Source organism: Aspergillus campestris, assembly GCF_002847485.1.
Source record: "Aspergillus campestris IBT 28561 chromosome Unknown P168scaffold_4, whole genome shotgun sequence".
NCBI classification, from domain to species: Eukaryota; Fungi; Ascomycota; class Eurotiomycetes; order Eurotiales; family Aspergillaceae; genus Aspergillus; species Aspergillus campestris.
The window spans coordinates 354,761-374,890 of NW_020194339.1; the positions used below are offsets into that span (position 1 = coordinate 354,761).

Here is a 20,130-nt window from a genome sequence, read left to right on the forward strand (position 1 = left end):
TCATACCATATCTAACCATCCAAAAAGAGAAGAAAAAGGAAAGAAAACACACATTAACTCACACCCTCTCGTCACTCGCCCGCGAGTTATATAAAATAAAATCGACCCATTTATTCAGGGAATAAACGAAACAGGGACAATGTCACATAGATAAAGGTTCAGGGAACGAAGGAAAAAATGGGAAAAAAGGATTCGAACGAAAGAAAGAAATGCGAAAGTGAGACGAGGCTGCCATGGAAAAAAGAAAAAGAAACTAGTAATCGTCCTCCTCGCCCGCCTTGCGCGTCTTCTTCGCCTGGCGCTTGTTCGCCTTGAAGTGTTTCTTCGAGTTGGTTTTGCGTACTTCGGACGGGTCGATGCCGCGATCCATGGCTACCATGAGGCGCTCCTTGCGTCCGGTCAGCGGCTTGCGCATCTCCTGGCCTTGAGTCGTGTACTGCGCGTTGAACGGCAGCGTCATGCGACCTGTGGACGTCCCCGTTCCGGGGCCGAAGAATCCTGTGTCCAGGTTGCGGGAGCGCAGGCCCGGCTTCTCCGGGGCGACGGACGAGAGCAGCTCGGCGTCGATGTCCGCGGCGGCTTCCTGCGACTCGTCATCGTCGCCGCCGGCGCTGGTCGGGTTCCGTGTGGCGGCGGCGGCGTTCGCCTCTGCCTCGGCCTCCATGGTCTTAAGGAGCGCGGCCTGGCGGCGGGGAGGTAGGTGAGCGATGTCGTAGAGCTCGTGGTTGAAGGCGGCCGGGTCGATCGGGTCCGCGTCCGCCACTTGGGGCGGCGGGTGGCAGTAGAGCAGCTTGCCGTTGACGTAGTCCTTGAGGACGTAGCGGGCGGCGCGCGACTCGTCGGGCTGACCTAGACCCTGGGTGGAGAAGCCGCGGGCGCGGGCGTAGGCGCGCAGCAGCTCATGGGACGTGGGGACGCCGGTGCCGCCCTCCTCGAGCGGGCGGGTGCGGATGCGCATGCCGTAGATGTTCTCGAGGAAGGTCTTGGGGATCCGCTGGGCCACCAGGTGGGCGGGCCCCGTGAATTCACGCTGCTGGTCGATGGGCAGCACGCCGTTGACGACCAGCTCGGCCTTGGTGGAGGCGAAGTTGGGGAACACGAGACCGGGGCAATCACACAGCATGATCTCGGGCGTGAGGTACAGCGTCTGGAAATGCTTGGTCTTTCCCGGGGTCGCGGAAACCGACACCTTCTTGGAGCCCAGCAGGGCGTTGATCGTGCTGGACTTACCGACGTTGGGGTACCCGACCAGGCCGATGGTCGTCTTCTGCTTCCGCGGGTGCTCCGGGTTGTCGCTCTCGGGGAGCTTGTCGGGCGCGTTGGAGAGGAAAAGCTCCTCAAGTTCTTCGACGTCAAGGATCTCGATGTTGCGGCGCTTCCCGTCCTGCAGATTCATGGAATCGGTCGCGCCTGCGAGTTCCTCCTCCGCTTGTTCCGTGTCTTCCTCCGTCTCCCCCCGCTCGAGCCGCTCGTTGCGTTCCTTGGCCAGATGGGCGGAGAAGAATCGGAAGTCGATCTGCTCGCGCTCGAAATATTCGGCCCACATGACGCGCTGCTTATCGGTCAACATATCGGCCTTGTTGATGAGCAGGAGATTGCGCTTCTTGGAGTCGATCTGGCGGACGTAGGTCTCGAGGTCATCGCAACGGAAGAGGAGAGGGTTGCGGGCATCGACGATCTGGACGACGAGGTCGGAGCGCTCAATCACACGCCAGAGCTGACGCCACACCTCGATGTTGCGCTCGAAGGGAGTCATGAGCAAGTCGTTGTTCTCCTGCAACTCGGCCAGTCCACGTCGCCACTCCAGCAGATTCGCCCGCTCGCGACGATCAAGCTCCTCCCGCGTCGTCGTCGCATCCCAGGCCGGGCGACGGGGGACCGTCAAGCGGTTCCGGTTCTTGGACTGTTTGCGGATTGCGGACTGCTCTTCGGTGGCGGATAAAAGGTAAGGGTTCTTCTGGTCTGAGTGGATGATCTTGACATTGTGCATCTTCTCGGCGGTAAAGTCGGTGTTGGCCAGTTCGGCGGTGGACAGGAACTCATCGAGAGCCTGCTGTTCCGTGACGGACCGCATCTTCATCCAGGCTGCCTGCTTCGGGGCGTTGGTCACATAGCTATTTCCGTCGGGATCCTGGCGGACGATGGCGGCGTTGTGCGAGGCCTTTTTCATATTCGAGGCCTTGCCTTTGCCAAACCGGTCATTCATCAGGCTGTTGCCCAGCCCGGCGGAGTTTTTACTCTTTGCGAGAACCATTTTGAAGGATATAGATGGGAATGGAGGGTGATGGGAAGAAGAGGAAGAAGAAGAGAGAGAGAGAATGAGAAGAAGTGGATAAATTTGCATCGCCCAATCCGGTAAACCCCGCCATGGATAAGATAAGCCCACGTGACCGCTATCCAGATCTTTTTCGTTGGGCTTCAATCGGCCTCATTCTTCCCTCCTGTTTTCGTTTGATTTCTTCCTCCCACGGTTCCAGTAATATCTCGCAATCATGCCGCCCCGTAAGCAGTGGATGTATGTTTTATCCCTCACCAGTTTCATCTAGGCCATCCCCACAAGGACTAACAATCATTAGTGACAAGAAAAACGCCACCACTTACCAACTCTTCCACCGCTCGCAAAATGACCCTCGAATCCACGACCCCGAAGCCGATGACCGGGTTCTGTATCAAACCTCAGGGCCTGCCCCGGAGTCCAGCGCCTCGTCCGATGCCGCGAAGCGCGCACAGAATCTCAGGGATTTGAGCTCCCAGTTCGGCCCCGACGCCCTCCGCCAGAACGAAGGCGAAGCCGCCAACTACGGCGTCTACTACGACGACTCCAAGTATGACTACATGCAGCATTTGCGGGAGCTGGGCACCGGGGGTGGTGCATCGCACTTCGTGGAAGCCGCCTCGAACGACAAGGGCAAGGGCAAGCCCAAGATGCGCTTGGAGGACGCCCTGCGCAACATGTCCGTGGCGGGCGGCAGCACCGACGACGACACGCAAAGCCAGATCTACGGCTCCGAGATGCACTCCACCGCATCTACCTACTCCCGCAAGCCCACCTACCAGGACCAGCAGAACGTGCCCGACGCCATCGCCGGGTTCCAGCCTGACATGGACCCCCGGCTGCGCGAGGCGCTCGAGGCTCTCGAGGACGAGGCCTTCGTCGACGACGAGGACGACGACGTCTTTGGACAGCTGACCTCGCGAGCTGAGGAGATGGAACCCGGCGAGTGGGAGGACACGATGTTCGACCAGGACGACTATTACGACGACGAGGACTACGACGACGGTTGGGAATCCGACGCCACGGAGAAGGCTCCCGTGCAGGCCTCCTCGACCAACGCCGCATCCCTCACCGAGGACGGAGCCGCCCACCCCACCGCACCAGGCGAATTGCCCTCGCACGACGCCCCGGCGCCCGATATGCCCACCGAAGACCAGGGGTGGATGCGCGAGTTCGCCAAGTTCAAGAAGGAAGCCAAACAGCCGAAACCCGAGGACGCCGCGGCAGCAAGACGCCCCGGCGCGGCCGCCAGCGTGGCACCCAGCGAGCTGCGCAGCGCCCTGGACGCATCGACCGTCTTCACCGCAGGCGGGACGCCCATGCGGCGCAAGAAGCGCAAGGGCGCGCTCACCAACCCGTCTGCATACTCCATGACGTCGTCGGCGCTGGCGCGCACGGAGGGCCACCGCCTGCTGGACGACCGGTTCGACCGCGTCGAAGCTCTATACGCCCTCGACGAGGAAGACGAGGAGCTCGACGACAGCATGTCCATGGTCAGCGGCGCGACGGGCATGACGGGCATGACAGGCATGTCGACCGCGTCGTCGCAGGCGCCCAGCCTGATCGACGCCAACGGCCGCGAGGTCGCGCCCCGCCACGACATCAACAACATCATGGATGACTTCCTGTCCGGGTGGGACGACAAGACGGGCGCCGAGGTCAAGCGCAAGGGCGTCAAGAACAAGCGCGGCAAGCACGGGAACGAGGCGATCGGGATTCGCATGCTGGACGAGGTGCGGCAGGGGTTAGGGCCGGCTCGTGTGTCGGGTCGTGCCGGACGGGCCTGATATGGATGGAGGAATGAAAAAAAAAAGTTGTTTGTTTGGTCATGGTTTGGCGTCTGGATGATCTTTTCTTTCTTTTCTAATTCTTTGGCCTTTTTCTCTTACTCGAGTGCTCTGTTTAAGGCTATTGTTTATGATTCATGTAGATAGATCCATAGAGTTTGATGCATGCGGAAGCAGTTCTCCCGTCTGGGCCCTCGGATTCCATATCCTATATCTTTATCGTACACATATACAGAGCGATCCGCAAGATATAAGTAATATACAGTGTACACACATACCGTGTACACAAACTATAAAGCACCCCCCACACGCTCAACAATCCACATCGCCAACCGCACATGCCAGCCAACCCGACGCTCCGTGCGGCGCAAATCATCACGCTCGATAACCTGCGCATCACTCTGCAGCCACTTCGTCTCAGCGCCCAGCTTGCGCTTCAGCTCAGCATCACCAGTGACGACCAGCGCCCCGGCCTCCAGATCCAGGCTGTAGCTGCGCTTGGTGTAGTTGCTGCTGCCGACGACGGTCACGCTGGGGTGGTCCTCGCCCGGCAGGGTGATCCACAGGCCCTTGGCGTGGTAGGTCCATCCGCCGGGCTGGCCGACTGTGCCGCGGCGCCATTCCTTGAGCTCGATGGCTGGGGGGTGGGTTGGGGAGGGGCCGGAGGCTGCGGCGACTCGGTCGAGGAATCGGGCTGATAGGTGCGTGTAGGCTGCGGGCAGCATGCCGGAGATGCCGGCGGAGCCGAAGAATCCGTTTGCCCAGGGGGAGGCGGTTAGGACGGTGCCGCGCGTGGGGTGGGCGGCGGTGCTGGCGATGAGGAGGGAGGAGAGTGTCGGGTGCATGTTGAAGTATCCAGCGGTGAAGAGCCAGTGGGAGCCGGCGAAGGCGGGGACCTGGCATAGTAGGCGCAGGATGGCGGTCACTGCGGGGAACTCGGTCGATGTGTCTGGGCGGAGTAGCGGGGTGAACTGTGCGATTGGGTAGACGAGGGTCTGGCTGGGGTTGGGGCTGGGGCTGGAGGGTTTCGGTTCGGAGGGAAGTTGTTGGGAGCCCGACGCCGGGTGGATGAGCGGGTTCAGCACGGTGGCCGCGTCGGCTATGAACTTAGACGGGTTGTCCAGCGGACACGGGGCGCCGTTGGCCGATGGCCAGTCGAGGAGATAGCCCGAGGGTTGGTGGGCGTCCGGAAGGACCTGGAAGCTGAGACTGCAGACGGCGTTGTGGATGCGGGCGTAGTAGTCGGTGAGTTCCCGAGAGTGGAAGACATGGTACCGGTCGAGGCGGTTGGTGAAGTAGTCGCTTGAGAGGTTGGCCCTTCATCCAGCATTGTCAGCATCTAAATCGCCGACGACTTCCTCCGCGGAAGGAGAGCATACCCTGAGAGGATGATCTCGTCATCAAACCCGTACAGCTTCATATGCTGCAGTCCCCAACCCTCGTTGATCCGCCGCGGAATGTGCTTCTTCCGCAGCCCCGTCAGATTAGGCGTATGGAACATGCGGATCTCGACCCTGTCGGGGCCATGCTTGGCCACCAGCGTCGACAACAGCGAAGCGCACGACGGATCGGGCGATTCGCGCGTCCCGCGTAGGGCATCCGTTAGGATGGATACCTGGAGGTCGGGGTTATCCGCCAGCGCCTGGTCCAGCGTCTCGATGAGATCATGCTCGGTTTTGCCGATATACAGCGTCGAGAAGTAGATGCGCCGGCGGGCTTTGCGGATTTTGTCCTGCAATGGTCAGTGTCTGCATTCCTCGATATTGGGGGTCCCCTCACCTTCAGGGTTTCATAGAAACTGGCCGGGGAGTCAAGAATGGTGATCTTCGACGCAGGAACCTCAAAGCACGGCGAAATACGGTCCAACTCGGTCCTAATGGCACCCAGAGACGACACCCCGGACGAGGCCGCCATGCTAGGACCGGGGTGATGGGCGGAAAACTTGCGCTCACAATTGCACAACCGCCGCCGTGCCCAGGGTCTGCGCACCGTACAGCGGAGGGACTGACCCCCAAGGCGACCGAACATAATGACTTTTCAAAACGAAAGAAACAGAGACCGTCGACAGAAAGACAGAGCGACAAACGACTGGATGGATCGCGATGAAGCAGAAACGCGGACGATTATCACGGGTGCAAACAGACCAAACATTCCACCACGCTAAGCCGGATCGGGCGAGTGCAACTTCGGCGAATGAAGATGCGATCATTTGCACCATTTCCAGCACTTCCTCTCCTGCACCTCCCTCTCCTCTCTATACCCCCCCCACCACCACCCACCATGTCGACTATCCTGCGTACTCTGCGTAATCTGCGCAGAATCGGTTTCAAGGTAAGAATCCCCATTGAGCTCGTTGGTGGAAGCTCCCCGCTAACTGTCGTCGTCTACAGGAATATGGTCACCAGATGCAGGTATGCTAACCCCCCCGGGGAAAGGCACGACGAATGGATCGACCCCGATCGGAATTGAGGACGGACACTGACGACAGATGCTACTCTCGCGGCGAATTAGAACATGGGTACGGATCGCACGCCAATCCCTTGCACTAGACGAGAGCTCCGGAGCTGACGGAAGACAACTCAATACAGGTGACACCAAGGCCGGTACTCTGATCGGAACCGACCGTTTCGGCAACAAATACTTCGAGAACTTGGGAGAAGAGCTGCCTCGTAAGTGACCGAGGTGGTGTATGGCGGTCCCTGGATCCGCCCGCATCCCCCCAATCGGAAGATCGACCAGCCCGGTTGATGCTGACTCCCTCCAGTCCGCACGCGGTGGGTAGACTACAAGGTGTCGACATACGGTGACGCCTCGGAGATTGAGCCCGGCTGGTGAGTGTTCCCTGCGTGGTCCGCTGTCTGGATATGGACCCCCACCCCGGCGGGGATGAGACTGACTGGCCGTTTCTAGGCACGCCTGGATCTCCTACATGGTGGATGCCCCTCCCACCCAGGACAAGATCCTGCAGACCGGTCACCGCATCTGGGAGCTGCCCGATCACCGTGCCAACCCGACGCTCAGCCGTGGTGCCTTCAAGACCTACTCCACGTGAGTCCGCCCACCGTCCGACCTACCCCCGACGACCCCTGGACTAACAATGGCTGTCTAGGACCCGCCCCAAGTTCAGCGCCTGGACGCCCGTTGCGGCTCCCCGGTAAAAACGACAAAAGCCTCGCTATGGAATGATTTGGATCCAGGACTGGGTGGAGAGGACCACTGCTGGGTCCTGTGTAAATAAACAAAGATGTCTGTCTGTCCGGTTTCTTTCTAGGTTGCTTGAAATACAAAGGGTTTCTATTATTCACAAACGCAAAACGACGGTGTAGACGAGAAACGAAAACATAAAAGAAAAAAAGAAAGAAGAAGCTAGTCTAGCCAAAGTTCCACTATACATAAAAGTAAAACAAACTGCAACAATTCTATCAAACAGCAGGCAGGATATGGAAGGTAGGTATCTCGATCAAGGAAGAAAGGCAAAATCGACAAGAAAATAAAGGAGCAATCAAATAAAATCAACCCAAGAAACCAAGACCCGTCGTGTCAGATAGAGTAGATACACAGATGGTACGAGCGATCGAATGAACAAAAGGGGGGACGGAGGGAGACAGGGTAGTTTTCGAAGATGGATTATGGATGCCTGTTACAGCACGTACACCCCCGAACCCAGGTGCGACCAGTGTCGGATGGGCCGGCGGTCTTCCAGTTCGATGCACCACCACAGCACCTCCTTGAGCTTCTCGGTCTGCCCCTCCGCCTCGTAAGCCCGCGACAGCACGAACCACGCCTCGCTGTTGTCCCACGAGCTGCCGCGCTTCGTCAACGCCGACAGCAGCGCGTGCGCCCGCTCGCGCGCAGAGATCCGGTTGAGTAGCTTGGCTTCGTCTTCGTGCGGTGCCGGCAGGACCGGCGCCACCAGGGCCTGCGACTGTCGCTTGTCCAGGTGCGCACCCAGGGAGAAGTTGGGTCCCCGGCTGAGCCGCTTGGAGGTCTGCTCCGGTGTGGGCGCCGCCGGCACCCGGGCCTGCAGGGACGGGTCCAGATCAATCTCCGGCTCGACTAGCTCCAACGGGAGCTTGCGGTCCCAGATGTCCAGCAACAGGGTGGACAGACAGATGGTCGCCTTGGGATGGTCTGAGTCGAGCAGGAGGGCGTCTTCGAAGTGGCCCATGGCCTCGTGTGCGCGCCCCTGGGCCGTGGACAAAAGGCCCCGCTCCGTGTAGAGGTCCGCTCGCAGCTCATCGGCGCTCCGCCCCACGGCCCAGCCACGCTGCCGGAAGCCCCTTGCGGACGAATCCTCGGCCGCCACCAGTGCCTCCACGCGTGCCACATGCTTGGCGGCCTCCTCCGACGCCTCGGCCGCGTCGTCGAAGAGGGACGCGCGGCGGTAGAGGCCTGCGATCAGCAGCCAGGTCTTGACTAGCAACCCGAGCGCATGCTTCTGGGACTGGACGCGCGGCAACTTGGTCACCACCTGCGCCGGCGAGTCGAAGCTGTACGAGGTCGGCACCCGGACGTCGTGCGTCGGGGGTTGAGAGGCATGCCCCGCCGGTGGGGGCAGCTGGTCGTGGCTGATATTGTGAGGGATGGGAGGCAGCGGGTGCCGTGCGTTGGGGGGTTGCGAGCCGGGTGGGGACCGGGTGCCGTTCGCGTGGACTCCCACCGACTCCCCGTCCCCGTTGACGGGGTCGGCCCCCAGTCTCCGGCCGCTGCTGCGCTTGCGGACCCTCTGAGAATTCGACCGGGATACCGCGGCGGAACCCTCCGGGGTGGGGTGTCGGGCGCCGTCGGACACGTGGATCGCGGGCGGGGCGTCTGTGGTGGCGGGGGACTCCGCTGCACGTGCTGAGACGTGTGGGCTATCCGGCGGAATCCCGGGGACCGGTTCGGGGATGCGCGGGACTTTGCTGCTGCGGCCAAAGATACTGCCCCGGAAGGTCCGCGTAGACCCAGCGGAGCTTTTGGGCGGGGTCAGATGGTCCGCAGGCTCTTTCCGCTCCTCTGACGAGAGATCCAGATCGTCGAACAGGGCGGCAAAGAGACCGAGCAGTTGCTCGCTGTGGTTGACCGCGGCCTCGGGGCCCTCCACCAGCTCCACGAAGGCAAGTTGGGTCATGCGGGTCTCGAGGATGCGCTCCTTCTCGCGGCCGCGGAGGCGACGGATGAGGGCGTGAGTCAGTCCGGCCGCGTTGGATGGATCCGGGCTGCTCGGTGACTTGGTGGCGCGTCGGTCGCCGTGCGTCAGGGAGGTGACCGCGTTGGGAAACTGCTCGAAGGCGGCTTCACAGGAACGCTCGGCGATGTCGAAGTCGTGCTTGGCGCTGAGGAGCAACGCCAGGAGGTGCCACATCGGGACCAGGTCCCTCTCCCGGACGAAATGCGCCTGGGGCGGCGACGGACCACCAGGGGCGGTCAACGCCGACTTGACGTAGTCCACCGCGCCATCCAGATCGCGGTCCTCCGCTAGCAGTATGGCCAGCGTGTAAAGCGACGAGTAGTTGGCGTCGTCGCCCAGGGCGGGGTCCAGGCTGCGTTCGAGATAATCGATGGCCTCGGCGCGGATGTCGTCTCGCTTCTCGTTCACCGGGGTCCAGTACGCCCAGTTGGCCAGGCCGATGCCGATGCCCCGGTAGGCCGTTGCCAGATCCCGCGGGGCCACCGCCGGGGAGGCAGGGGAGCGCGACCCGGCGGCCACCAGCTGCCTGTCCGCGCCGCTGTCGTCGTCCCCCTCCCCGACGTGCCGGGCGAGGACCGTCTTGATGAGGTCCACCAGCTCTCGTGCCTTCTCAGCCTGGGGTTTGGCCCCAAAGCAGCCGAGCATGACGATGGCCTCGGACAAGGTGCGCACAAAGGTCCCGTCGCTTTCCGTCGCGCCGAACTGGGCCCCCTTGGCGGCGCGTTCCTTGGCGTCCGTGACGATCTCGATGTACGCATCTAATGCCTTGAGGGCGAGGTCGAAGTCCGCCAGCGACGCGTGAACCTGGAATAGCCGGCGCAAGATTAGGTGGGAGTGGTAGGTCTTGGTTGCCGCGCGGTAAAGGATCTATAGGATGGGTTAGCAATGCCCCGGGACCGCGGCGATCAATTGTCGCGAGACGAGCGCGGCGACTTACGTCGAGGACGGCGCGGCCCACGGCCACCTGGCCACCGTCGCCCAGTTCCTCGTCGGTCCACTGAGGACCCCCAATCACCCCCCAGTTCCCAATGACCTGCTCCACCCATTCCTCCACTTGGGTGTTGCGCGAACTGGCGGTGGGGAATTTAACTTCGCGGAGCAAGTTGGACTCGCAGATGGATTCGACCAGTCGGAGCTCGCTGGCCAGCTGGGGACGCGCAGGCCCGCTGGCCTGGGGCGTGTATGGCAGCCCATGGCGTAGGATGGCGGACAGAAGGTCGTAGTAAGATTTCCAGATGAGGGACTTGGCGTTGGCCTCCCGCGGGGAGGCGGGCGCGGCGCTCCCGCGCTTGACGTGGGGGTGGGTGGACCACAGTCGGAAGAGGCGCAGTGCGGTCTGCAGCAGGACGTCGTCCGCGCGGGGGGCCATATGGCAGGCCTTGTCGCCGGCCAGCAGAGCGCCCTCGGCCACCAACTGCTCGGACCACTGCAGGAACTGGGGGTTGTTGAGCGAGGCGGCCTGACTGTAGCCATTGAGCCACAGGGTCAGCGAATCGAGCGTCTCCAGGGCCTCGTCGGCCCCGGCTACGGTGTGCTGCGCCGCTCCTATCGTCGGGTTAGCCAAAAGAAGGTCAATTCCATGGGACCCGCCACCCAGATACGTACCCTTGATATAGCATCCCTTAACCAGGCAGACCTTGGTCCACGGCGTCAGGTCCTCCCCGGCACTGGCGATAGCCTTGAGCGATTCGCCAAAGTCCTTGGGAAGTCGGGCGACGGCCAACCCAGGCTCATGGAGGGTCCAATGTAGCCATCCCAGACACACTTGGGCCTGGAAGATGTCCTGTCTTGGACTGTCGCCGCGGTCAATGGTGGAGAGCAGGGAGGGAATCAGTTCGGGGAGGGTGGAGGAGGCCGCGGAGGAGGGACGGGGATTCGAGGGATTTTTGTTGAGGTCGGTGGCGACTTGATGTTCGGCTGAGGCTACTTGGATGAGGCCTACGCATCATGTCAGCTTCTCTCCTCCCAATGTCCATCATCAGGGGAGACTCCCAAGAATAGGGGGAGGGGGACGAACAAGATCGGTGCGGAGCATGTTTGGTGATCTTCCGGACAAGCTCCGGTACCTCCTCCCATTTATTCTGGCAGCGCGCATTGTCAAGGGCGACAATGTAGCGTTGCGCCTTCTCGGATTCTCGACTCTATCATAGATTGGTGTTATTATCGAACGTTGTGACCCGTAGGAATCAAGTGGGGGGTTCAGTATAGTCAAGAATGAGGCTGAGGGAACACGTCAGGGGTGGGGGAGGAATGTTGGAGACCAGCGAACAGGGAGAGGAATGTCCAAATAAAACGCGGTAGGTCATATCAAGAGACAGAAAAAGAGAAGAAAACTCACGGCCATGATCTGAGGCTCCAGGGGAAGAAGAGGGAGAGGACAACAGAGCGAGTGTGGGGGAAGAATGAGATGAAACAAATGAGTGAAGAATCTGGGGAAGTACCAGGATAAACAACAATTCCCCCTCAAACCCAATCAACCATTGTGATCCACAGAACCAGGTTCGATCTATAAATAAATTCAACGACACGAACTCCAAGAGGGGAGAAAGAACAAGAAGGATTGACTGCAGAGAGAGGAGAGAGAGGAGGAGGAGGAAGAGAAGATGATGACGATCTTCGGCCAGGGGAGATTGAGGCCTGTTCCTGTCTCGTACCATACCCGTCGATACCCACCGTACTATACGATAATACCATTGTCTGCCGTATTCCGTAATACCGCACGGCGGGTATGGTATTCTGCCCGAGGTTTCACGTGGTCCGAGCGGTGAGCGGTGTCTTTTTTTTTTTTTTTTTTTTTTTTCGTCTCCGAATCATACAGGAAGAATCGCATCTTTAGCTTCAATTTCGCAACCCACTTGGCTCGGGATATAGTCAAGAATTACCCCATCATGGCCTCGATTTCGGTGCTCCATGCCGTCAACCACCGTCTCACGAACATTCCGGTTAAGCAACTCCCGGCCATCACCGCAAGCTTGGCCATCTCTCTCTCCAACTGCGGGGAGTTGCTGTCCTCGACTCAGTCCCTGTCGCAAAAGTCCAAACCGGGCAAATCCGATGCCAATTCCGACAATGCGATTCAGGTGCATCGGTTGATGACGCGACTGTCGAGTCTGCTCCAAGATCGCAGTCCGGAAGGGCGATGGACGGCCGTGGTTTTGATCAAGGCGGCGGTGGAGGCCGGACAATGGGAGATCCTCCGCTCGTGTGAGCCGCTGGTGCGCGGTCTTATTGCGATCCTGACGGTATGATCGAGATAGAGGACAATCCCATTAAACAACGGGACCGAGAGCGTGGCTAATGGTTTAGAAACCCGATCCCAATTCCACCAAGAAAATGGCCCTCATCACCTTGACCCGCATCTTCCACCTCACCTACCAGTATCCCACCCTCGTGCGCGAGATTACCACCCCATCGCTGCCCGGATTCGTCACCTCTGCCTTGAACTTGATCTCCGTGAAGGCCTCGTCTGAACCCGTCCGCCGTCTGAAGCCCAATACCCCCTTCGTCGAGATCGTCCTCCAGGCCCTCGGGGAGCTGATCGTCCGTCACCCAACTACCTTCCGTCCCTTCTCCGCTCAGATCCATAGCGTGCTGCTGGCGATCATTGGGTCGACGTCGCCGTGTTTCCCGGATCCGGTGGTGGACGTGGCGGAGCGCCTTTTCGTCTCTCTGCACCATTGCGCGCCCAAGAACGCTTCGACCGACGAGTGGAAGAGCGCCTGCCACATGACCATCGCCTCGGCGCACGAAGCCGCCCAGTCCGTCTTCCGCTCGGTCGTGGAGCAGTGGGAATCGGTCGATCCGACCACCAGGAGGTCTGCGAAATCGTCGGACTACACCAAGGAGGTGGGTAACCAGGGGGATGCCCTGGGACTCGGGGCCTGGCAGAGTGTACACGCCGGCGTGGATCGGCTCGTTATGCTGCTGCGACTGCTCTCGACATTCTTGGGCACCCCCACTGCGTCAGCCGTCGCCGTCCCCATCGGAGCCATCCTGGATCTGACGTCGCGACTGACATCGCTGACTGTGCCCTGCGCCGGGAGAGACGTCCAACCCAACCAGCAGATCAGTCGCGTCGAGCGAGAGGAGCTCTTCACCGAGCTGCCCCGCATTCACACGGCCTGCCTGGAGCTGCTGCTCACGCTTTCCAAGACCCTCGAGTCTGCAGTGACCCCCGTGGGCCAGACCATCCTGGAGCAAACCCTCTGGGTCTTCCCCGCGGAGCGGTTCAGCCGTCAGGTGCGCTCGTCGACCTACGAGCTAGTCCAGGAGCTCCTCCCGCACCTGGGTCCCACGATGTCCCGACAGAGCGTCTCCGCGTTGACAAACCTCATCCGGGCCTGCTGCAGCGATCTCCTCCCGCCGACCAACGACCAGACCGGCCCCGCCGCCGACACAAAGGGCAAACCGAAATCCAACCCAACCACCGCCAACGCCGACTCCTTCCTGAACCCCACCCTCAAGCAGACCCGGCAGGCCGACTCGTCCTCCTCCCCAGACCTGCACCGCACAGCCGTGTCCTTCCTCCCCGCCGTCCTCATGCACGCCCCCACCGAGCACCTCTCGCCGGCCCTGCGCGCCGAAATCGACCGCACCGTCATCCTCACAGCCGACAAAGACGCCATGCTCGCCAGTGTACTCAACCCCATGCCCGCCATGAAGGGCCGCGCCGCCGCCGCCAGCATCCTGCCCTTCCTCGCGCGCAGCGCGCCCACCGCACCCGACGTCGAGGCGCTCATCCGCCCGCGCATGCCGGTCCTGATCCCCACCTCAACCATCGGCACCTACGACACAATGGACGAGTCGGAGTCGGAGTCCGAGTCCGACCCCAAACCCACAACTACCATCCCATCCCACACCAAATCCGGCTTCCTCCACACGTCTTCCTCAACTACCACCATGCTCCAAACACCAGCCGCGCCCCAGCAGGCCCCGACCCTGCAAATGAGCAAGCGCACCTACGAAGAGGAGCCGCTGACCTCCCGCCCGCAACCACCAGCGCACACTACCGCGTTCGAACGGTCTCACAGTAAGAAGCCCCGCGTCTCGGCTGAGAACACCCCGACACCGTCTCTGGGCGCCGCCTCGCCGGCTACTTTCACAGGAACGGCGGCCATCCCGGTGCCTGTGGACTCGGAGATTACCGCTGCGGCGGCTCCGGCTCCTGTGTCGACGGCCGGGGCGGCTCTGGCGGCGGAGGAGGATGGGGATGAGAGTGGGGACGATTTGCCTGCTTTGAATCTTGATCCGGATACGGATGATGATGATGATGATGTGAGTATGGATGGTTGATTGGTAGTCAGAATATAGATGAAAGAGGGGGTAGAATATAACTTATGCATATACTACTATCGTGTTTAGTATCTTTACCTGTGTAGTGTAGACATATGATATGTATTCGCGTACGTCCAAACTCTACTTTCTAACCCAGGTCTACTTACATCTATATACTGGAAATCAATATGAAGACAGAGCGAGTGTAAAGAAAAATAAAATCACATAATCCGTACCCCCCGTTCCCAAAAACTCCCCCCATCCCAGACCCTCATCCACGCCCCTCCCAACACCACCAGCCCTCACCGTCCGTCCCCGTTCCCAAGCCCACACCCCGCAGCAGACTCACCGGCAGCGGCTCCGTCAGGAACAGCCCACTGCGAGCGAAATCATCTACCACGAGCGGGCCCGACCAGGCCAGCCAGGCGAAAACGAACAGCAGATTGACAGTGCGGCGCAACCACCTCGGTGGGGGGTGATGCGGGGAGGGGAAGAAGATGGATGAGCATGCGGAAGAGAGGATGCCCTGGATGATGATGCCGACGGCTTGCAGGAGGAAGAAGCAGCACGTGTCGCGGATGGGGTGCGTCTCGGCAATCTGTGTGTAGCTGCCGCAGGCATGAACCAGGCCACTCAGCCCAAACCCGATCACGGTCGTTGCGATTCGGCGAACGGTGCGGTTGGTGGCTAGTCTGGTGGGACAGAGGTGGGACAGGAGCCATTTGGCGGATGAGGCGAATCCAAATCGGAAGAGCTGGTGCCACCATAGGACCCAGCAGCCGGCGAGGCCGTGGTCCAGGAGAGAGGGGAGGAAGGAGCCGAAGGCGGAGGGGTAAAGCCACGGGGCGTCAAGGGGGGCTGCAGTGAGGGAGCGGGCGGCGTTGGGGAACCTGAGTGACAGGCCGAGGAAGATGATTGGGTTGAAGGCTGTCACGTAGCTCAAGGCCGCGAAAACACCGATGCCAGCTAAGAAGAGCCGGTAGATGCGGATTGCCCACGGGAGGTCCGGGAGTACGGCGCTGATTGGGAAAGGAGCGGGTGGCGGCGAGGATACGGTGCCTGTGAGGAAGTAAGGGTCGCGCATCATGAGCACCTTGACCACGTCCAAAAGGAGATAGGCCTTGAGACAATTCATGAAGGCGGCGTGCAAACGGGACCGTCCGTCCACAGTGCCCGTCGCGGGAGTCGCTGACCACGGTTTCCTAACGGACGGGGAGGAGCCCAGCTGCGCTTGCACCGACAGCGGCAGAGCATCCATGGTGGGCAGACGCCAGTTCCATTCAGGGCCACGCATGTTAAAAAGTAGGCCGAGGGCCCAATTCAATCGGTGTACCAGCCCCTGGGGATATGGCTGCCACACCAGAAGCTCCTCCAACGTGGGCTCCTTCGAGGTGCTATCCGTGACGGCATTCCCGTCCTGGCCTGCAGCCTTGTTGGGTTCTGCGCCTAGACAGCGCCGCTCGATCCGTTGGAAATCCCGTTCCGGGTCATTGAAGACGAGAAGAGTGCCGCACCAGATACTCCACCACGCTACGAGAAGGCCCGGCATATAGCCATTCCCTCCCAGCAGCGACCGCCGACGCAGGATCACATCGCAAGCCACACCGATGGTGAGGCACAGAACTAGAGGTCGCAGGAAACGCGTCCCTCTCCGCTGCGGTATCAACAGCGCTGATAGGGAGAGGCCTATGAAGAGGACAAAGTGCCAGAGAAAAAAGGGGTGAAATTCTCCGGCCCCGATGAGGGTCTCAAGGCGGTCTTGATAATCATGATTGACTTGACGATATGACCGCAACGCAGGATCGGCCATAGAGATCAGGATTGGACAATTCTGTCGCGAGTTGAAACCCAATCCGTGCGATCCACTAAGTAAGTGGTTCTGTGATGTTTATGCTTCCGGTGTTCCAGGGAAGAATTCAGCCGTGCCGCCACCCAAGAATGCTATGTTGGCATCAGAATATGCAGAGTCAGTCAGCCACGAGTCTGCTTAGATAATGATATCCAATGAGTCGGAGATTTTCTTCCTCTCGTGGCACAGGATAAGTCATCCCAGAGATATTGAGTAGTGGACTGGTCAGATCAGGAAGATTGAACTCTTCTTATCTATGTATGCAACGGGATTTCATCGTTTCCCATGGCATTCTGTCCAGTGTCATTGTTTTCGACCGTAGATCCGGGTCCACTGTAAACATGACTCTTTAATCCAAAGACCTAATGGGCGAAGTCCTTGATTGAAGGCGCTTGTTGCCAGTCTTAAGTCTATAACCCTATTGACCTGAAGGGACGAGGGAAAGGTTAGCAGAAGAAGGACGGATCGAGATGGGGGGGGAGAAGAAGACGAAAAGAGAAGAGGAGAAAATGAAGAAGAAAAAGAGGTAAAAAGAGAAAGTCTCGTGACTCGCAACGTGACTATCATCCATGATTCCATCTTCAACTTCAACTTCAACTCCATCTTCCTCTTCATCTTCACTTCTCTCTTATCTCTTTCTTCCCCCTTGATCAACGTCCGGGTAAAACATGGTCAAGCTTCCCTAGCAGTGGATACGTCTCCAACCAAACCACAGAAGGATTCCAATTTAACATAACCCCCCACTTTTATCCCCGGTCAAATGAAATGAGCTTTCCACTTATTCGTGCCATAGTAGTCTAGCCCCCCTCCTTGTCCATTCATGACTCCTGGTCAATAAGACAGGAAAAAAAAAAAAAAAAAAGAAGAAGGAAAAGGAACGAAAAGACAAGAAAAGGAGAAAAAGAAAAAACGATCACGGATTGTTTCCCCTCGTGTCCGGATCTCACCGACCAAGACGACCCCCCGTCAATATCCTATCAAATGTTGATGTTTCCCAAGGCCCCCGAGGGGTTGTTGGAGATGGAGCTCTGGGAGCGCCTAGCCTAGTCCCAACAGTTTGCGTATGCCCAATCTTATGCTATGAAATCTTGTGAGGAAGATGGCTGCATAACCGACGATTTGTCGACCCACTCGCTCGCATGGAGGTAACCTGTCTCCCCACTGACATCGCTGATTGGGTCAAAGAGCGCCACCACTCTTGTTGACTGGCGTTAGTTGTCTTAGCGATTACTCGCATAACATCCGGAATACACGGCACAAGGCCGTTTCGACGGAAGAATTCGAAAGAACTTGTGAAGGCACCCAAGGAAGCCGATTCCATGCGGGCCCCGCTCACGGTCTTCGCCCGGTCCACCGGGTGTATAATTATGTACGGAGTAAGCACGGTGTACTTATGACCGACTCATTGTGCATCTTTGCGGCTGGAGACTATATTAAATGAACTCTCCGTCCACTTTTCCCCGTCATATCGTTGTGATTCTTCTACCCAGCACCCTGACTGGCCCCATGATGACCAGCTGATAAAAAAACAACCCCTCCCCTCTCACCCCCATGCACTCGACGCAATTTTCAGCCTCCCCCCGGTTTCATCAGCGGTGACACAACAATCCATCCGACTACCAACGACACAGACTCGTGCGCCAAATCTCTTCTCCCATGAGCAATTCGACAGCCGATGCGGGCGAGCCTGTCAAGCCCACACGCATCACACACTGGCGCCTCCTCTTTGACCAAGGAGTACTCACGCAGGAGATCATCAACCATGACTATCCGGGGTCCGGCACGGAGGAAGACCCGTACGCGGTCACCTGGATCCCAAATGACCCTCGCAATCCCCTAAACACGTCCATGACGACCAAGTGGATCTATACCAACGCGATGGCTTGGGCCACCCTCGCCGTGTCGATGGTCTCGTCGGCATACACGGGCGGTATAGAGCAAATTCTTCGGGAGTTTCGAGTGGGGACGGAAGTGGGCACGCTGGGCGTCTCCTTGTTCGTCGTCGGATTCGCCGTTGGCCCCTTGGCGTGGGCCCCGTTGTCGGAGCTCTTTGGCCGCCAATATCTGTTTTTGGCCAGCTACTTCGGGCTCACTGTTTTCAACGCCGCGGCCGCCGGCTCTCCGAACATCGAGTCGTTAATTATATTCCGGTTTCTGGCTGGGGCATTTGGCTCGTCCCCGCTCACCAACGCCGGCGGCGTCATTGCCGACCTGTTTCCCGCCAGTCACCGCGGCCTAGCCATGAGTATCTTCGCGGCGGCACCCTTCTTGGGTCCCGTGCTGGGCCCGGTCATCGGAGGCTTTCTCGGCATGAACGCAGGATGGCAGTGGGTGCTAGGTTTCCTGGCCATCTTTTCCGGGGCGCTCTGGATCTTATGCAGTCTCATTGTGCCCGAGACTTATGCGCCAGTCCTGCTCCAGCGCCGCGCCGCGCGACTCTCCCAGCTCAGCGGGAAAGTCTACCGGAGCAAGCTCGAGATCGACCAAGGCAAAAAGACTCTGACGGGTGCCTTCAAAACGGCTCTGTCTCGTCCCTGGATTCTTCTCTTCCGCGAACCCATCGTGCTGCTTCTATCAATCTACATGTGAGACCCCGATCACGTATTGCTTGGTTTTGGTCCGAAGCTAACCCCAGACAGGGCCATTATATATGGAACTTTGTACATGATGTTCGCTGCCTTCCCCATCGTATATCATCATGACCGGGGGTGGAATCAAGGGATTTCGGGCCTGGCCTTCCTGGGTATCATGGTGGGCATGATGTGTGCTGTCACTTACACAATCATTGACAACAAGCGTTACGTCAACACGCAGGCGAGGCATAATGGGTTTGCACCTCCGGAAGCCCGCCTGCCTCCCTGTCTCGTCGCCTCGATTGCCGTTCCCATCGGCCTGTTCTGGTTCGCCTGGTCGAATGGCCCAGAGGTCCACTGGATGGCCAGCATCGCCGCCGGCGCGCCGTTCGGATTCGGCATGGTCTTGGTCTTCTTGAGTCTGATGAACTATCTGATCGACGCGTATACGATTTTCGCCGCATCCGTGCTAGCCGCCACCTCTGTCCTGCGTTCGCTCTTCGGCGCCGCCTTCCCACTCTTCACGACCTACATGTACAAGGATCTGGGCCTGCACTGGGCATCCAGTATCCCAGCCTTCCTTGCCGTGGCGTGCGTGCCCTTCCCCTTCCTCTTCTACAAGTACGGCTCGTCTATCCGGGCGCGATGCAAATACGCCGGCGAATCCGAAGCCTTCATGCAAAAGATGATGGCCCAGGTCATCAAGCCCGACCAGGAGCCCAAGGCAGAAGAGACCGGTGCGGTCCCGGAAGAAAAATCGATCGGCGAGCAGGACTCGACGCAGGCCGACTCGTCCGCCGATCAACTCGGCCCGCCGGGTCCCAGTCCCGCTGCACACCGCGCGCTGTCGATTGCCTCGCAGGCGTCGTCGGGCCCCACATATGCAACATCGCAGACCGTGTACGATGCGAACCCGTATGACATCGACCGCGTGAACACGCGGGAGTCCTTTAAAAATTAATCTGGTGGGGATAAGGAGGTCCGACATTATGCATATATATTTTTTTTGTAATAATATCAAGCGTGCATGAGGTGAGCTGGCACTGTTTGTGTTGTTGGCTCCCCTCCCCTTTTCCATATTGTGATCATGTAGCATGACCTCAGGATAGTTGTTAATTAATAATTTATCTATACCACTGGCTCTGTAGTCTAACTCGTGTGTCTAAGCCACACCAAGTTTATTGTGGAGACTGATAGAA

General features: G+C 59.2%; 7 protein-coding genes across 7 annotated transcripts; 3 read left to right on the plus strand and 4 right to left on the minus strand.

Annotated features, from left to right (window-relative positions):
* Positions 1-150: 150 nt before the first annotated feature.
* Positions 151-2,254, minus strand: P168DRAFT_325804 (ribosome biogenesis GTPase LSG1; the record flags this gene model as incomplete). Its single annotated transcript, XM_024841054.1, has 1 exon — positions 151-2,254. One exon carries the CDS (start codon positions 2,252-2,254, stop codon positions 254-256), a length of 2,001 nt encoding a protein of 666 aa, XP_024694039.1. The 3' UTR covers positions 151-253.
* Positions 2,255-2,470: 216 nt separating this feature from the next.
* P168DRAFT_265948 (ribosome biogenesis protein LTV1) lies at positions 2,471-4,249 on the plus strand. The gene is made up of 2 exons (XM_024834939.1): positions 2,471-2,515; positions 2,577-4,249. Exons 1-2 carry the CDS (start codon positions 2,493-2,495, stop codon positions 4,060-4,062), a joined length of 1,509 nt encoding a protein of 502 aa, XP_024694040.1. The 5' UTR covers positions 2,471-2,492; the 3' UTR covers positions 4,063-4,249.
* Positions 4,250-4,352: 103 nt separating this feature from the next.
* P168DRAFT_303248 (CDP-diacylglycerol--glycerol-3-phosphate 3-phosphatidyltransferase) lies at positions 4,353-6,120 on the minus strand (the record flags this gene model as incomplete). Its single annotated transcript, XM_024838730.1, has 3 exons — positions 5,842-6,120; positions 5,442-5,794; positions 4,353-5,379 (listed from the first exon to the last, which is right to left on the minus strand). Exons 1-3 carry the CDS (start codon positions 6,088-6,090, stop codon positions 4,353-4,355), a joined length of 1,629 nt encoding a protein of 542 aa, XP_024694041.1. The 5' UTR covers positions 6,091-6,120.
* A 201-nt stretch (positions 6,121-6,321) lies between these two features.
* Positions 6,322-7,353, plus strand: P168DRAFT_288917 (complex I NDUFA12 subunit family protein). The gene is made up of 7 exons (XM_024836896.1): positions 6,322-6,393; positions 6,453-6,473; positions 6,574-6,580; positions 6,651-6,731; positions 6,827-6,893; positions 6,973-7,110; positions 7,172-7,353. The coding sequence occupies exons 1-7, from the start codon at positions 6,343-6,345 to the stop codon at positions 7,218-7,220; spliced, it is 414 nt and encodes a 137-aa protein (XP_024694042.1). The 5' UTR covers positions 6,322-6,342; the 3' UTR covers positions 7,221-7,353.
* Positions 7,288-11,792, minus strand: P168DRAFT_325808 (putative filamentation protein (Rhf1)). The gene is made up of 5 exons (XM_024841055.1): positions 11,574-11,792; positions 11,253-11,376; positions 10,841-11,173; positions 10,173-10,780; positions 7,288-10,102 (listed from the first exon to the last, which is right to left on the minus strand). The coding sequence occupies exons 1-5, from the start codon at positions 11,577-11,579 to the stop codon at positions 7,703-7,705; spliced, it is 3,471 nt and encodes a 1,156-aa protein (XP_024694043.1). The 5' UTR covers positions 11,580-11,792; the 3' UTR covers positions 7,288-7,702.
* Positions 11,793-14,601: 2,809 nt separating this feature from the next.
* On the minus strand, positions 14,602-16,058 carry P168DRAFT_280382 (wax synthase family protein; the record flags this gene model as incomplete). The annotated part of the gene is made up of 3 exons (XM_024835863.1): positions 14,602-14,605; positions 14,677-14,678; positions 14,859-16,058. 3 exons carry the CDS (start codon positions 16,056-16,058, stop codon positions 14,602-14,604), a joined length of 1,206 nt encoding a protein of 401 aa, XP_024694044.1.
* Positions 16,059-18,014: 1,956 nt separating this feature from the next.
* On the plus strand, positions 18,015-19,892 carry P168DRAFT_316977 (MFS transporter; the record flags this gene model as incomplete). The annotated part of the gene is made up of 2 exons (XM_024840064.1): positions 18,015-18,943; positions 18,998-19,892. 2 exons carry the CDS (start codon positions 18,015-18,017, stop codon positions 19,890-19,892), a joined length of 1,824 nt encoding a protein of 607 aa, XP_024694045.1.
* Positions 19,893-20,130: the final 238 nt, after the last annotated feature.